At 42.3% G+C, this 17,689-nt stretch overlaps 1 protein-coding gene and 1 long non-coding RNA gene across 5 annotated transcripts; both read left to right on the top strand.

Moving 5' to 3' along the window:
* The first annotated feature begins 45 nt into the window (after positions 1-45).
* On the top strand, positions 46-16,355 carry LOC143415938 (phospholipase D1-like). Of its 4 annotated transcripts, XM_076881327.1 has the most exons (6): positions 46-2,404; positions 4,687-4,792; positions 14,563-14,679; positions 14,970-15,218; positions 15,643-15,736; positions 16,075-16,355. In XM_076881327.1, exons 2-5 carry the CDS (start codon positions 4,775-4,777, stop codon positions 15,694-15,696), a joined length of 438 nt encoding a protein of 145 aa, XP_076737442.1. In that variant the 5' UTR covers positions 46-2,404; positions 4,687-4,774; the 3' UTR covers positions 15,697-15,736; positions 16,075-16,355. The 4 variants fall into 4 exon arrangements, 3 of the variants coding, with proteins under 3 accessions (XP_076737442.1, XP_076737441.1, XP_076737440.1); XM_076881326.1 differs by lacking the exons at positions 46-2,404; positions 4,687-4,792 and having other exon boundaries at positions 13,911-14,679; positions 16,079-16,355; XM_076881325.1 differs by lacking the exons at positions 46-2,404; positions 4,687-4,792 and having other exon boundaries at positions 13,912-14,679.
* LOC143415941 (uncharacterized) lies at positions 5,954-10,335 on the top strand. Its single transcript, XR_013096372.1, has 2 exons — positions 5,954-7,338; positions 9,784-10,335. It is a non-coding gene; the product is annotated as an uncharacterized LOC143415941 (long non-coding RNA).
* Positions 16,356-17,689: the final 1,334 nt, after the last annotated feature.

The following is a 17,689-nucleotide window of genomic DNA, read 5'->3' on the forward strand; positions in this document are numbered from 1 at the left end:
GTAATCGATTACGTCGACGCGTTGTCCCAGCCCTAATGTTAGCGCTGCGCAGGTGTATACACTTTCTCACAGTAATGTCTGTGAGCAACACAAGTTAGTGAATAACACACACACATGGTAAATTCACAGACAGAGAATTTAAACTAAAAAGGTTAAATTTTCAGAGTTCACATAGTCATGTGACCCACAGGAGGAATCCTGTGGTCTCCTTCTCCTGCAACAGAGACACACACAGAGATACATCCACACCTTTGTCAGGTGGGGGTTGACTTCACACAATGGTGTTAAGTCAGTCAGTCAGTTCCCCATTTATTTTAAAATTCTTACTCATTCACTCAGTGATTCCTTCTTTTGCTAATTGTGGAAATTATCGTCGCATTCGTTTCCACGCTCAGCAAAACAACGTCATTTCAAAAAGAAAAATAATTTAGACTGGATTTCCTCGTTGAATCCTTTTGGACAGGAACTTGTTTCCTAATTGTCCCAAATAAGAGCCCATTTTAATTTTGGAGAAGCTCACTTTGCAACAGTTTTCTCGCCGACGCTTCGGTTCTAATCGTGCAGATCTGCTCAAACAGAGATCATCAAACAAAACTTTCAGTGCACCATGAAAGTAACAAAATAAAAGAAAGATAGGCCTTGTTTAAGTCATGACACGTGTTCTTCATGCCAGGGGGATAAATCGTAACAACCCAATTAGCAGGTTCAACTTAGTAACAAAAGACAAATCAACAGCCAGTTTAATCTCAAACATTCATCCAATCAGCCATACACACAACATACAGCATAACCCTGTTGTCTTAGCACATAATAAGTTTTAGTTCTCATGTAACTAAATGTGTGCCATGGTAAAACTTCTTCACACACCAGAAACTCACAATCAGCTCACTCATTTAAGACCTCTCATCAGCATTCTGTTTTCTCCTCTATGATGCAACCATCTGTCCTCCTATAATATTCAGTCCACTAGTCTATGTATCACTTTCATCTTACTAGTGACTTGGACAAGATGACAAACAGAATCTCATGCTTAAGATGCTGTCTGGTCTCATTAGTATCATTGTATGTGTATATGCATGTGGGGTTAGTATAGTTAATGCATTTTCTGTATGTTTTTGTGTTCCTCTCTCATCACACTTCCATTATTCTCATCACTGCTTAAAACAACACACATCTCTCTCTGTTTTTTTCTTTAACTGTACTTTTCTCCAAAACAGAAAATAGCATTACAGCTGTTTCAGACTGAGGAACACCAAACACTCTTCATGCTATCATTCATCCACACAACTATTTTATTTCTTTTTGTCCACTGGGCAGGTGACCTGCAGAATCACGTCTGCCCCAGCTGGATACCTTTCACACACACCATGACGTCAGACACTCTCACACTCGCCGAATTGATCAGGAGAAAAACTTTCTTCATCTTCACACTCTGTTACAGAAACACCATATGTTTTTTTTTTTTTTTTTTTTTTTTTTGTGTTGTGTTGTGTCAGGGATGGATATGTAGTTGTAACGTTTGTGTTCACTTTCTTTCCTTTCTGTCTCCTCTCTTGCCTAGTCTGTAATGGACTCAATGCTGCTCCTAATATGCCTTTAATCTCTCCTCCACCTCTGCCTCTGCTCTCTCACGCTCTTCTCTGGCTCTTCTTTCTGCTAACATTCTTGCTCTTCCTAATGCTTTTCTACGGTGTTGTTCTAGAGTAGTTGCAGTGGATTGAGCTGTAGTTTCATCCTCAGGTTTCACAAGAACTTCTTGCAATATTGCTCTTTTAACATTCTGTGCTTCTCTCCTCTTCTGAGTCTGCTCCAGCCACAACTTAGCAACTGCTAACTGCAATTCCTTCCTCTGCTTCGCTTTACCTGTTTTACCTGCTACACTTACAGCTATTCTTTCTACCAGCATTTTACACTTAACTTCCACTAATGTCCCTTCAAATCCATATTTCTCACACCAACAACCTACATACTGCGTGCTGCCTGGTAAAACTTTCTGCATAAATTTTACATCTCCTTCTAAGGCAGACTTACACATTTTATTCTCCATTACAAGACAACAATCAGCCACACTCACGCAGACCACGTCTGGCCCGCACACACACACAACATAGGCCTATCGCTTGCGTCTGCACGCACAGCTAGCGCTCTCTGTTGAAAACTCTCAAACGCCCCATATGGCGGAGAATTCAACCTTCGGACACTCTCCACGCCCCAAACGGCGGAGAAGCCTGCGTCTCTGTCACGCGGCTAGCGCGCTCCCAGACTCACGTTTAACGCACAGCCCGTAGCCGAATCAAGCCTCGACACGGTGCTTCTGAAGCAGCGCGTTGATCTTTCTGACACACGCACCGGAGCGTCAGCTTCAAGCGGACCATCACTACGTCTCACATCTAAAGGTGTCAAGGTAACTTTGAACTGAGTTCAGTCAATCTGGAGTTTTTCCAAGTTTTCTGTTGCTCTCTGTGAGAGAAGAGCGTTAAAGGCGGGGCTCTCCAGAGTCCAGCAAAACAGGAAACCACAGCTGGGTGTGTGTAAGTGTGCAAACCAATAGAATGCATCGTGGTGGGGGGGGCATCACTGGCATTGGCAAGAAAAAAAGAAAATAATCGGTCGTACCCATGCTTCCCCGACGTCATGCCAGCGCATATTGGGAAATTCGTAGGCACTGATCGGTTTTCTATCAGCCATTTGCTGGGAGTAAGGGCGCCCTCCGTTTGCGAGGTGCGCCTGCTGCTGGCGGCACAGGGAGGAGAGGGCGGGGCGGCGGGGAGTCTCTGGCTGGCTGGAGCGGCATCTAATAACCAACTCGCAAAACAAAATAAAAACAACACAACAAACAGATATTATGATACAGACTTATAATCTGCACCGATGTTTTTTCTAAATTCTATAAAGTGAGCGCGAGAGCCCTCGGTGCGCCTGCGCGCTGCTGAAGTCAAAGTAAACTTTATTGTCATCTCCGCTACAGACAGTCCAGCATATAGAGAGACGAGACGACGAGGCTGCAGTTACAGCGGTGCAAGTAAACAAACAATAAATATAAGAAGAGTAAGAAAATAAATCTACACTTTAGGACTCGGGGTAAAGGATCAATAACAATTTAAATTTATAATTTACAGTTTGATGATTTAAAGTCTCACACAACCCGTCAAAAGGGGCGGGGCCGGCTGCTTCCAAGTAGAGCGCATTTCATTTATAATGATGTAAATCCAAGCCCATCATGGATTCACGATCTGAATCCTGGGTTGTGTGAAATCCCAGAAATCAACCTTAGACAAAGTGAATCTGTGAACTAAGGTGTAGGTCTGTTAGGTTAATTGTGCTGATCCTCGGGTTGGGGGATTTGTGTTTGTACTGGAGCGCAAAATTCAAACCAATGGAAGATGGACAACAAAAGTTCAAAGCCATCAGGTGCTCAGGTTAGAAAAAAGAGAAAAGATGCAGGTAAGCAGATGTGTGATTGGATAATGGCAGCTCATCCTGAACCAATCAGACTAAACTCCAAACAATACATTATGTTACAGATTTTATTATTAATTAGTCATTGTTACTTGTTGATTTGTCCTTTTCTCATTGTGTGACGAATTATGACGACTGTTTGGTAGCTGTTATTGTCTCTCTCTCTCTCTTCATGTGTGTTTCTCTGGTGAAACAATAGTTTTGTGTTAATTTTAGGGCTGCACGATTTTGCATAAAATGAGAATCACCATTTTTTGGCTTAGAATTGAGATCATGATTCTCTCATAACAATAAATAAACATAAAACAACAAATGTCTCACGTTTTGTTGTTGCAGCAAAATGTTGTCCTGCTTGAAATTCCGTCTCCACCGTTGCGCGACGCTGCGTGTACAGAGCAGGTAGTGCAACAATAGAAAAATAGTTGCGGGACGGCACTGTGTAGCATTTGTCTAGGGTTTTGATCGTTTTCCTAAATCCCTCGTTTTGCACAGTGTTGATGGAGCCATATCTTTGGTCAGGTGATAAGTGATAGCCTCCGTAATGTCTTTGTGCCTGCGGGAGTTCGACGTGTATAGGGAAGCGCTGTATAAGGTTCCCGTTATTGATGTTTGGGTGGTTGACCGGGACGGATTTTCTCCTGTCACTTTCTCGTCATCCCTGACGTGCTCTCCGTTGTTGTTTCCCTGCTAATTTTAGCATCACACGGCACAGCTTCTGTATCACGTGGTATAAGGCTCCGCCCGTGTCATTTGTTGAGCAGGAAGAGTGAGCGCTTGTTTTCATGCAGAGTACGTCCCGGATCAAAATGTGAAGGTTTACAAATCACCACTTCTTTAGTCAATATCATTTCAGTCTCAGACAATCTCGTTTCTCTTACAGAGGTTGAATGCACCTTCTGCGGATGGCGGTACCACACAGTGTGCGTGGACTTCCCCTGCACAGAAGGCAACTACAAATGCTGTGAATGCTAAATAAACAGAAACAAATGATCCCTGTTGTCTTTGCTTGATGATTGGTTTGAGTCTTGACAATCCACATTGCTGGCGTTGCATCTTTCAATGCCAGCAATGGCAGGTATCAGTGCTCAAACCTTTTGTGTTTGTTTCCAACAAGTTGCCCACCTCGGGAAACAAAAATGTGTTCTTTTACTTGTCAGATGAACATATGAGACACTTTGACTCGTCAGTGCAGTGTGGAGCCTAACAAAGATCTGTTTTGTGTCCCAGCTGATCAGCAGGAGGAGGAGAGTCTGACGGAGCAGCAGAGGAACATTTTCAGCTACTTGGACTCAGCTCAGCCACTACAGAGGAAACAATGAGCTCAACACAGAAGGTGACCGACAGAGCAGGACCATATGACCAAAGATATTTATCACCATATACATTTGAACATTTGCCATAACGATGTAGCTGACGATAGAATTGACACCAGACAAAATACTTTACAGCTGCACAACTTTATTAAAAACCCATCAATGTATTTTCACTGAAACAAGCAGCTGTTGTTTATGTGCATTAAAGTTATATAAAAATGTAACAGTGCAAATGCAAATTCCTCGCTGACAGTTTAACCAAAAGGCGTTTCCAGTGGAAACTGGCCGACACATCCTGAGCATAACCATGTATAATATCCACTAAACTTCAGAAGAGGTTATACAGTCGTGGCCAAAAGGTTTGAGAATTGCATAAATATTGGAACCTGGAGAAGTTGCTGCTTAAGTTTTTATAATAGCATTTTGCCTGCACTCCAGAATGTTATGAGGAGTGATCAGATGAACTGCATCGTCCTTCTTTGCCATGAAAACGAACTTAATCCCCAAAAAGCCTTACCACTGCATTTCATTGCTGTCATCAAAGGACCTGCTGAGACCATTTCAGTGATCGTCTTCTTAACTCAGGTGAGAATGTTGGCGAGCACGAGGCTGGAGATCATCATGGCTGTATCCCGATTCAGGTTCTGCAGCTTTAAAGTCCTCAAGGGCCGCGTACTCAAAGACCGCTAAGGCCGAAGTGCGAGGCTCGTAGGCTCGTGAAATGGGACGTCTAGCCTCCGTCGCGCTGCCCAGGTTGCCTAGCAACCATGATACTAACAGCTGGAAATGTTTCATACAGCTTTGTTTGACAGAAATGAAGGAGAACATATTTAGTTCATTTGTTTCTACATGAGCTCTGTGTGATTTGATGAGTATCTGAGGCTGAGACCACAGGACTGTGAAACATGATTGTTGGGCTTCATTTCTGTGCTGAACAGTCGTTTAAGATTAGCTGTAAATAACAATTAGCTGATGTTGTTCATGAGACTAAAGTCAGTGTAAATATGATATGGCCAATATTATAGTTATTATATTAATCACTTCACTCACAGACAAGTATCTGTGACAGTGTGTATACAGATGTCTCATATATAAGAGACAAATTTTGTTCCTTCAGTATGTTGGCATTATTACATTTGGCTCAATGCTTACATATATGTGTAAAAGCCATAAGAACGTTAAAGGGTGAAGTGTGGGCGTTGATCGTATATACCGGGACAATCGCACATACCTGTATAAAAGAACAGGTATGTGCATTATGCAGGACATCGTTGTTTTAACAACCCTGAAAATGGCAAAGAGACACGCTTACGAAGCACAGTTTAAACTGAAGGCCATCAGCTACGCGGAGGAACATGGAAATCGAGCAGCGGCGAGAGAATTTAAGATTAACGAATCGATGGTTCGCAAATGGAGGAAGCTGGAAAACAAGCTCCGGCAGGTCAAGAAAACGCAGCTGAGTTTCCGCGGACATAAGGCGAGGTGGCCCGAGTTGGAGGAAAGACTCGAGCGGTGGATCATCGAGCAAAGAGCGAGCGGGAGAAGCAGTTTCGACGGTCACCATTCAGCTAAAAGCAGTTTCACTAGCTGAAGAGATGAACATTGAACATTTCCAAGGAGGTCCGTCTTGGTGCTTTCGTTTTATGAAACGGTGCCATTTTTCCATCCGGACCAGGACTACGGTAGCGCAGCAACTTCCAGCGGATTATAAGGAAAAGCTGGCCATCTTCCGCTCCTACTGCAGCAAACACATCGGCGACAAACACATCCAGCCCAGCCACATCACAAACATGGACGAGGTCCCGCTCACTTTTGACATCCCGGTGAGTCACACTGTGGAGAAGAAGGGGACCAGCACGGTAGCGATACGCACAACGGGGTATGAAAAGTCTTCTTTTACTGTTGTGCTTGGCTGCCATGCTAATGGACAGAAACTGCCGCCTATGGTGATTTTTAAGCGAAAGACTTTGCCTAAAGAGAAGTTTCCAGCAGGAATCATCATTAAGGCAAATGAAAAGGGCTGGATGGATGAGGAAATGATGAAAGACTGGCTGAGGGAGGTGTATGTAAGGAGACCAGGTGGTTTTTTTCCACGCATCACCATCGCTCTTAATCTGTGACTCTATGCGTGCCCATCTCACAGCCGATGTGAAAAAACTTCTGAATCAAATGAACTGTGAGCTTGCTGTCATTCCGGGAGGCCTGACAAAGGAACTCCAACCGCTGGACATCGGTGTGAACCGCCCGTTCAAAGTAAGGCTGCGAGCGGCCTGGGAGCGATGGATGACCGGTGGAGACCACAGTTTCACTAAGAGTGGAAGGCAGTGCCGGGCGAGTTACGCCACAATTTGCCAATGGATTGTAGATGCTTGGGCTAACATGTCTGCTGGCACTGTTGTTCGAGCTTTCGCAAAAGCCGGCATCGTTTCCGAGGAGCCGCACGGCACGGAAAGTGACTCTGACAGTGAAGAAAGTGAACCTGGCATGTTTGATGGAGATTTAGCGCAGCTGTTCAATTCAGACACAGAGGATGAGGACTTCGATGGGTTTGATTGATGATAAAAATGTGAGTACCAAACTTTGTTTTGCTCCTGCTTTATTTTTAAATACGCACACTTGTATGCTTGTGTGTTGTTGATGATGACGATTATTGGTAATAAAAATGTGAGTACCAAACTCAGTTTTGCTCCTGCTTTATTTTTAAATATGCACACTTGTATGCTTGTGTGTTGTTGATGATGACGATTACCGGCAATAGAAATGTGAGTAAGGTACCGAATTCAGGTTTGCTCCCGCTTTATTTTTAAATACGCATACGGTACTTGTATGCACCCTATGGTCCAGTGCGCCTTATGTGTGTGTTAAATACAGTAAGGGCACACATAACTGAGACTGCGCCTTTTAGCACAGTGCGCCTTATGGTCGTGAAAATACGGTATGTGTAAAAAGCAAATGTAGGAGCTGTGATAACTGTGTCTGATAGAATGAAGAGTAGACTGATATATGAAATATTCCTTTATTGGGTGAGAAAATCAGACCATGTCATAACTGCTTTAAGTCACACAGAATAGATATCAGAGCCTTAAACAGGCTGACTTCTGCTAAATGGGTCAAACTGGGCAGAAAGTCTACAAACACATAACATCCTTATAGAATATGATGTAACACTATAGATCAACTTAGCTCAGAATATATAAAGCATATAAACAGTTACAGCAATATGATGCAACAAACACAGCAGCTACTGATCCAAAATACTCAAAGCTTCATAGAACTGAAACCAACATTTATTTTTAGCTCCATCCTGCTGCTGATACAGACTTTAGGTTTCTGAACATTAAACTTGTTGCTGCCTTTCATAGTGTGTAACTTGAAGGCCCTGAGTACTTTCTCCCACACTGGAAACACTGGGATGATCACATTATTTGAACATTACCTAATAAGACTGATTCAGCACAGACAGTTATGTTAAACTTTCCTAGCAGTCCTTCACAAACAGGGAACAGTCTGTCTATTCTCTCCATCTGTCAGCTGCTGCTGGCTCTTCCTCCTCCTCTTCCTCACACACTGCTGAGTTTGTCCTGGTGGATCATCAGGGCTGCAAAGCCTCACAGATGATGTGCAGCAGTGGCTCCCTCAGTCTGTCCTCACTCTGGACACTTGCAGCTTATCACACATGGAAATCAAATGTGTGATAAGCTGCAGGATTCAAACACAAGTGTAACTTATAAACACATGTTCATACTTTTATTCCACAATCAGAGAGAAAGAAACAGAGAGAGAGTGCAGGACAGACAGACAGGTGACAGTCTCAGGTGTACACACTGCTACACAACAGCACCAGAGAAGCAGGATTTAGTGTTTGTGTTATTACGAGTGTAAACAAGAAGAGTTCCAGATGGTGCAGTGGACACATGTGTGACTGCTGTGATTAAAGCATCTTTCTTTCAGCTTAACGAGTGAACCGTCAGCTCGTTCAAACACACGTTAAAGTGCGTTTGGCTCGACACCACCGAACAGAGGCAGCAATATAACACAGCTAACATTAACAGTGCAGTGAATCCTGCTTGTGCCGTGATGTTCAGGACTGCAAACCGAGCAGCATCACTGACTTTCAGCTTGTTGTGTTTGTGGATATATGACTGACTTTAATTATCCACAAAATCATCACATTCTCTGTCAGATGAAGGTCGACTATTGAACGGCGTATATTTTAAAGGCTTTAAAAGCAAGTTAACGCTGAAAGTACAAACATCACTAATGTCACATAACTCTGCCGACAAGGCATAGCTATGGCTATGAAATGGTAAATGGCCTGTATTTGTATAGCGCTTTTCTAGTCCCTAAGGACCCCAAAGCGCTTCACACTACATTCAGTCATTCACACATTCACACACTGGCGATGGCAAGCTACATTGTAGCCACAGCTGCCCTGGGGCGTACTGACAGAGGCGAGGCTGCCGGACACTGGCGCCACCGGGCCCTCTGACCACCACCAGTAGGCAAACATGGGGTTATTATCTTGCCCAAGGATATTTGGCATGCAGCCAGGAGGCAGCCTGGGATTGAACTACCGACCTTCTGATTAGTGGCTGACCTGCTCTGCCACCTGAGCTACAGCCGCCCCTTTGTGTATCACTTCTTCATTATGAAAGATGTCATTAATGCACTAGTAATGTCTCATCTGGAGTATTGTTCAATCATTTGGTCAGCAGCTAATAAGACAGATCTTAACAGACTTCAGTTAGTCCAGAATAAGGCGTCCAGATTAGTGTGAAGATGTTCATACTATACTAATATTGATAAAATGCATAATAACCTTTCTTGGCTTAACACCAGGTTGGATGTAATGTGTTAGAATTACCAGCAGGTGGGGATAAGAGACCTTTAAGGTGTTTGGTGCCACGCTCCACCTTCAGGTTTAAAACTAGTGTTAATGGAGTTTGAAGGTTGAGTTTGTTCCACGACTGCATTTCACTCACTGCCTCTGTTTGTATCTCTGTCACTGCAGGACCAACATGGAGCCAGAAGTCAGCGCTCTCAGGAGGCCGACAAACCTCACAGAAGAAAGGGAGAGAAAAAACACACCTGTGACGAGTGTGGGATGGAGTTTACTCTGAAGGCTTCACTAAAACAGCATCAGGTCATCCACACTGGAGAGAGACCGTTCAGCTGTGACTTGTGTGGAAAGTCTTTTTCCTTGAAGCGTTCCCTAAAACAACACCAACTCATCCACAGTGGAGTTAAAGCGTACAGCTGTGATCAGTGTGGCAGAGCTTTTACTCAAAGTAGCCACTTACAGAGGCATCTAGTTACCCACTCTGGAATTAAGCCATACAGCTGTGACATCTGTGGAAAAACTTTCAGCCAGAGAGGGAGCCGAAATACACACCTACGCATTCACACCAGACATGATGTGTACTGCTGTGAACAGTGTGGCAAACAGTTTACAACTCACACACACTTGCAACGACACGTTTACCCACACTGAGGAGAGACCTTATCAATGTGACCTGTGTGAGAAGACTTTTAAATCTCCACGTCACCTGAGACAACACCAACAGATCCACACCAGAAAGAGACTCTACAAGTGCAGTTACTGTGAGGTATGTATTTATATTGTTATCTTGTCATTTTAGCCTGACTGTTTGGAACAACTCTGCTCATTAAACTGTGTTAGCATGTTAGCAATTCTACTGCATGGAAAAGCAGCTCTGAGTGATTATTCAGATTTTCCTTTCAGTTATGATTTTAGTATTACTGTAGTATTATGGTGGTAGTATTGTAGTTATTGCAGCCCAGTAAACTGAGTGTGTTAACTGAAACAGTCAAATGTAGTTGGACGTCTGCAGAGATGCTCTTTATTTCAGGCGACGTTCAGGATACAAATGTTGAAGGACTGACTTACACTGTCTTTGTGTCTTTGTTTAAAAGCAGAGCAACACAGATGGATCCAGTTCTCAACCCTGTCATCACTGTGGTGGTGGGAAAGACTTTCATTGTGACCTCTGTGGAAAAACTTTCAGTCGGCAAAAGACCCTAAAAAGACATCAACGTAGACACACTGGAGACAAACTGAAATACTGCAAAGAATGTGGGAGAAGCTTCACCACACCAAGTGATTTAAAACGACATGAACTGATTCACAGTGGGGTTAAAAAGCACCTCTGTGATCAGTGTGGGTCATCCTTCACCACTGCAGGTCAGCTTAAAACACACAAAGGAGTCCACACAGGAGAGAAACCACACAAGTGCAGACACTGTGAGAGAAGCTTCTCACAGTCAGGTAATCGTAACAGTCATGAACGTGCACACATGGAAGGAAACTACAGCTGTGACCAGTGTGACAAGAGCTTCAGGAATCTCAGTTCATACTCTGCACACAAACGATCCCACGTTACTAATAAACTGTTTCACTGTTACCAATGTGCCCAAACATTCACCTCATTGTCTGCTCTGTGCAAACATCAGCGCGATCACTCAGGGCTGAAATCACTCCCATCACTGGATCACAGTGAATTCGAAGACACAGAAAGATCCTCTGGTTTCCTCTGGTCAGACTCAAAAAGCTTGAGATCAGGCTCCACAGAGTTCAGATAGAATCATTTAAACTTGTGTTGAACTGAACTGGTTGCTGGGCTGAACTTCTACATAATACAGATCTACATGGGATCTTCTTTTCTGTTGTTTTACTGAGTCAGTTTGGTCCTTTTTTCTCTGTCCTGGTTTTGCTCGTCTGTAAATGATTGAAACTCAGTCAAATAGTTCATTGTTCTCCAGCAAAACGTTTTGGAAACTCATGTTTAACCTTTAAAACTCTGACATGTTTTAGCACACAAGGCTTCATCGGGGAGTTCACTCATGATTGGACCATGAGAACAAAGGTTTTTAGTTCTTTCAAAGAGAGTCTTGGAGATGTTTGATGTTTCTGTTTTTCTGAAACCACCTGAAAGAAAAACTATTTTTCTTGCTTTATGTAGTGTGGAAGTTTTTAATGTTTCTTCATCTGTGATGTTCTTGAATGTGTTCACGTGAAGATGGTACAAATAAACTGTCCTTTCAGCTTTAGCTCCTAATTTATTCATTATTTATGGATGTGGCACAGCAGCCGTCTCTTGATTAACACATGGAGGGCTCGGGATCTGATGGTGTCGTCTCCCTAATTTGCCCACTCAGTAAATCTCACTCATGGCCAAGAAATTGAAATAAACCTTGTTTCCCTGCTGGATAGTGATCCACTGTAACTCTGCTCCTCCTTCCTGTTTAGGATTTCTGTGGCTGAAGTAAAATTCCCTCCATCCATCACTTATCCCAGCTAACCCAAAGTGAAATAAAGTTTTGCTGGTCTTAAAAAAGCATTACAATAATGGGCATTACCAATGCAAACTGAATGATACAGAAGATGAAAGAAGAGACTTTGATCAGTTAATAAAGCTCATGATCTGGATTCATTGTGGCTGCTACACAGATACTTCTGGGTCACTTCTCTCAGTTAGGAACCTTCCTCACCAAACTGACTGTTGGACCACACCCCTGGTTTCATGAGAAATTGTTTCAGCCATGATTTCTCTTCCTGTATTTCAGAGTAAAGACTGAAGTGACAAATGGAAGCATGTTTAAAAAACACAATGTGAGAGAGACGTTGAGGTCCTTAGAAGTTACCCTGGGTTTTTCTGTCACCCTGCTAGATGTTACACACCTTGTTATTGGACTGATTTCTACTGCTGGACTACTCCTGCGGAGAGTAACAATACTCTTACTAATTAGCTCCCTTTCACACCTTTGGGGATATTTATTTTTGTGTTTGCAGCGCTGTGAGCCAGAACAGCGAGAGAAAAATCTGCAACAGCGACGAGCCGAATGCTTACGTGAATCGCAGCAGCTGCACATGTGCTACGCTGAATTAGAGGATATCTTTGCTCTGGATTTCTATTTCTACTTTTTCATTTCTATATGATTCTTCTTGCATCTAAACAAAGATGATTCAATTTGCTAAATGTTGATGGCTCTTCGTGCTCAGGTGTAAATGAGACGTAATATTTGCTCTTGGTTTGGTTCTCCTGTACAGAACCTTGCAGTACAACAGAAACCTAAAAACATTATTTGTAGTTGTTATTCTTAGTTGTTCTGCTGCCTAAATACCACAGGGTCTGATTATGAAGTTATTGAGCTGCACATACTTTACGACCTGCTTAAGTTCGAGGTCACAGCGTCTGTAGAGCAGCTGGAACATAATGAAGTCTACAAGGTTAAAGTTTTCTCTTCAGTTATTGTTCTTTCTGCTGCTTGGTTTGATGGATCTGAGAGCTTTTGTTTTTATTATTGTTATTATAATTATCATTAATATTTTACTCTCTAGAAGCTTTAAAATAGTGTTTGTGTTTGAAAAAATTGATTTAAGAATTGAACAGAAACATCTGTCCTTCTGAAAATCGCCCAAAGGCACGGAGACAAAGTCAAAGGATGCAACCTGTAACTTTCTCTTCCTTCATGTCAGGACCATCATCCATGATTTATATAAAGTGCATATAGCAACAGTAGCACTTTAGTTTGGACTTTATGATTTCTGTAACTGGAAAATATTATTTTGTTTAAAGACAGAAGTGACCGCATAGTTGCAACATCAAAGGGAAATATTAATTAATTAGCATCAAGTATATTTGTTGCTTAAGCGTTTGCACTATAACTTAAGTAGGATTATAACTTTTAAGGAAGGAAAGATTTCAGATATTTAGTTCACTGCTTCAGTTATTTTATATGAAATTAAAACATTTACGTTGGTCAAATATGATGCTCTAAATCAAATAAAAGTTTGAAAATAAATGATGTATTTTTAAATGCTGCAACAAATGTTCACAAAAAGTAACTATAATTAAAACCAGTTAAACAAAATCAAATGTTTGAATCATGCTTAACCAAATGCCAGGCTGGAGAGCTGAACCTAAAGTATACGTAGAAAGATTTCAACATCTGAGCAGTTTTTAATGTTTTTATCACATATAAATGTCACAGCAGTGGGTCCTGGCCCAATGCTTTGTGTTTTTGGTTTTCTTTGACTCTTGTTTTTCTTGGTTTTTGTTCTTCTTATTTATCAGGCTCTCAGTAATCTTAGTTCTCCCTCCCTCAGTGTTCATTTCAGCCTGTGTTTAGTTTCTGTTCCCGTGTCCCACGTTTCATCGTTTCATGTCGAGTCAGCCCTGTCTCTCTGTTTCCTGTGTCTCCCCAGTCAGCCCCGCCTCCCTCGGGCACTCATGTGTGATACAGAGTAATAAACCTGACTACATTTGCTACACTCTCTTTATTACCTGTTACTTTAAAACTCATACACTAATTATGTCTGCCCATCTCTCTAATGTGAAGGTCAAAGGTCAACATCCCAGTGACATAAGAATAATCCCAAAGGGGCAAAGGCAGCGGTTAATTTAGCACATTTAGCATTAAGGGTACAGCAAGGATATACTTTTACTTATTGTGGCAGGGGTGTGGTCTCTGGCCTGCTGCAGTGGAGGCTGGTGGCGGGACGTTGGACGGCACAGGTGAGGGTGATGGCGCTCATGACTCTCCCCTTTATAGTGACGGAGGAGACTGGCGTGGGGGAAGCGTGTAGTGGAGGAAGCCGAGGAGAGAGCTGGTTTCTGGCTACAAAGACGGCGTCAAACCAGAAAAGATTGCTCGTGGTCAAATAATGTGTCAATCACCTGTGAATCAAACTGTGTGTGGCTCAGTTCATGTCACAGTGTTGTTTAGTATATCTTCACTTGTCTCACTCTCCTTCTGTTCTGTCCATCAGGACGATCCTCAGCGCTTACACAGATCCTCCATCGATGTTTTGGATCCAATCAGTGATCAGTTCTACGAGGAGGCCTGGATGTTCACCAGCGCTCGCTACACCTCCATCTACCAGAAGGTGAGTGTACTCCTTTGTACTCAGATTAACATTTTATTTCTTAAAATACATTTTCATATATGAGCTTTCTATTATTTCATGGGCCATTTAATCAATATTAAAATTACAAGCATATCAACAAAGGTGAAGCTGTTTTTTTCCACTTGCTGTCACACAGTCATGGAGGAATACAATAAATACATAATCAGTCATAGATCCTGAACAATGACATTAAAAGAAAGTCTGTGGCTCTAAAAACTAAACAGTATAAAGACATGCTCCAAGCTGCTGTTTCTCTCCTCCTCCTCTAGGTTTTCCACTGTCGGCCATCCAGCGATGCTGGAGGGCTACCTGGCCAATGCTGGCCTACACAAAGAGGTCCCGGCTCGGAGGAGCTGAAGAAGATCCTTGCCTTCCTCGTCAGTTTCCTCTTCAGTTCCTATCCCAACAAAACCTTCTTGCACCTATTAGCTCCAAAGAGGCTATGGTGCCCGTGGAGGTCTGGACCTGAGGCCTGTGCTCATCACGTGGATAGAAAACACTCTGACACCATTCTGGAGGTCTGATGGGACTCTGACCAAAACACAGATGAAATAAAACTTGTGGCTGGAGCTTTTAAAATTACTTTTTCACCTCATAGATTAATGCTCATGATTGCATGTTAGCAAGACAGCATCTCCCCCAAGGTGAAACTCTCAGGAGACATTTACTCTTAAACTGTAATCTGGTTGAGACTACTTGAGGAGATCTTAGTAGCGAGTATGTGGATTTAGTCTGTTCACCAACAGCAGACAGACCCATGCCAAGAAAGCAGACATGTCCTCAAAGAAAGCCGAGAGCAGAGATTGGAAAAAGCTAAAAAGAAAAAGCTGCAGCTTCAGACGACTATCTGCCTGTAAGGCTGAAAAAGTCCAGTTACGCTCTATTTTGGAAAAGCTCCCAGTTTTGGTAACCTGGACTTTTATTTCCCCTCTTCTGCTACAGATGTTGACTGTGACCTCAGAGGCCAACTGGACCACACAGCTGCAGCAGGAGTGAGGGAGAGGAGTCTTCATCCAGCTTCAAAGAAAACATCCAGGTAAAGTGACGTGGATCAGTGGATAAAGCCGTCTCCACTTTCAAAGGAGATCCTCTGAGAGAGAGACTCTCTGAGCCATTTTAGCCTCAAATTATAGGACTTTATAGTACAGCAACACTTTTAAAGGACAAAAATAACATAAACTGTGACTGTAATACAAACAAAGTATTGCATGTGTTTTTAAAAGTGTTCCTCCGATGGGCAGGATATCACTATTAGACTGTCCCACCAGCCAACTTCAGCAAGAGACCACAGCAGCATTCAGTGATCAGCACAGATGTTCCTCTAACACTCAGCATCTGATCCCTGTTGGTCTGTGTGCTTCTGCTTTTGCTCAGTTAGAAACCCTGCAGCAACCCGACCCAAAACTGTGTCTTCTTGTTGGCCTCAACGTTGAAGTGTCAAACGTCCAACATCTGGAAAGGAAACCACGCCAGTGTACTGTGATGTTTCACCAACATGTGGCAGACGCTGGTCCTGCCTTTCATGCTGACATCAGCAGAGAGCCCCGCCTACCTCAAAGCCTCCCCTGTCATGTATTGATCAGGATGATTATGAAGATGAGCGAGTGCAAATAAGACTGTAAAAGTCCACGAGCAGAATGTTTAGATGCTTTCTAATGATTCATGAATATCATGAGAGTGTTTGTGTGTTTTGTCTTTTCTTTGCTGACGTTTGTTACTAACAAAGACAATTTACGCTCTGTGTGTGTTTTCATCCTTACCAGCCGCACTCTAACTGCAATGAAGGAAACAAACTGTAGAAATGGTCGACTCAGTGACTTCATAAAATATTGAAGTGGTTCAGGTAGAGCCAGTTTTTAAATGACCATGAACACTGAGCGTATTGTATCTGTACAGCATGTTTTTCTATTAGACAGATTTGTAACAGAGGCCTTGCTCTCAGTAAGTTTGAAATCCTTTTCTGATTTATTTTGTAATCTTTGTGTATCCTGCTCAGTTTGCATGCTGCCTGTAGGAGTTTCTGTCTTTGTATTTGAAGAGAATTCATTGAATATACTCAGCTGCTTCCCTTTGGTGCCTCACACATCACTGAAGTTTTTCAGTGTCCAGTTATTTGTTTTTAATAGCTGTTTGAATTCTCTGTATGTTTGACCCTGTAGACTGTTTAATGGACTGCTCGTCTTCCTGTTTGTAACCACTGCCTGTTTAAGACTAAAGATTTGGATTTTTGACTTTAACACAGCCTCTGCGTGTCGTCCCTTTGTGTCCTCGTCCTCTGTGAATGTGTCACAGATGTTTCCATGATAATAACACAGCTTTCCCACAGTGGCTTGCAGCAGCATTTATTCACAGCACATTTGAGAAAGGTTCAGATTAACTCGATGAGTTAATATTCAGAATGATTCTGACAGTGGGCCACTGTGAATTGTGATCTTTCATCAGCTCAATGTTTAAGTTCAGTATTTCAAAGCAGGAGCTATGAACAGTCATCATGTTGGCATTAGAATTATTATTATTAATCATTATTAATAATGTCGTTACTCATGTATAACTTTGATGAGTATACATGAATTTTATCAATAGTAAAAATAATGAATAATTCATGTATAACTTTTATTGTGTTTTGTATATTAATTATATTTAAATAGAGATGTTGACCCTGTCTCTACAGTAGCATCAGTGTAACATACATTATTGGTCCAAGCTGTCATAAATGGGGAGCCTGATCCTTTATTATGAAAACATGACGAGTATTTTTCTTGTCAGTTGGGAAGAAGTTGGTCTTTTTTTCCTTCTTTTTGCTCAGTTTGTCTTTTCTTTGATAATTGAAACTCTGATCAAACCTACTCATGTTCACAGCATGTAAAAGCAGCTGACAGTCCGTGGCATTGTTGTTTGTAGAGGTGCAGTGTAGTGGGAGCATAAATCAAAAGAAAACAGTAACATTTATGTAATAAAACATCTGAATGAAAATGAACAGGCCCTTTAT

This window comes from Maylandia zebra, unplaced genomic scaffold (genome assembly GCF_041146795.1).
Source record: "Maylandia zebra isolate NMK-2024a unplaced genomic scaffold, Mzebra_GT3a scaffold11, whole genome shotgun sequence".
Classification (NCBI taxonomy): Eukaryota; Metazoa; Chordata; class Actinopteri; order Cichliformes; family Cichlidae; genus Maylandia; species Maylandia zebra.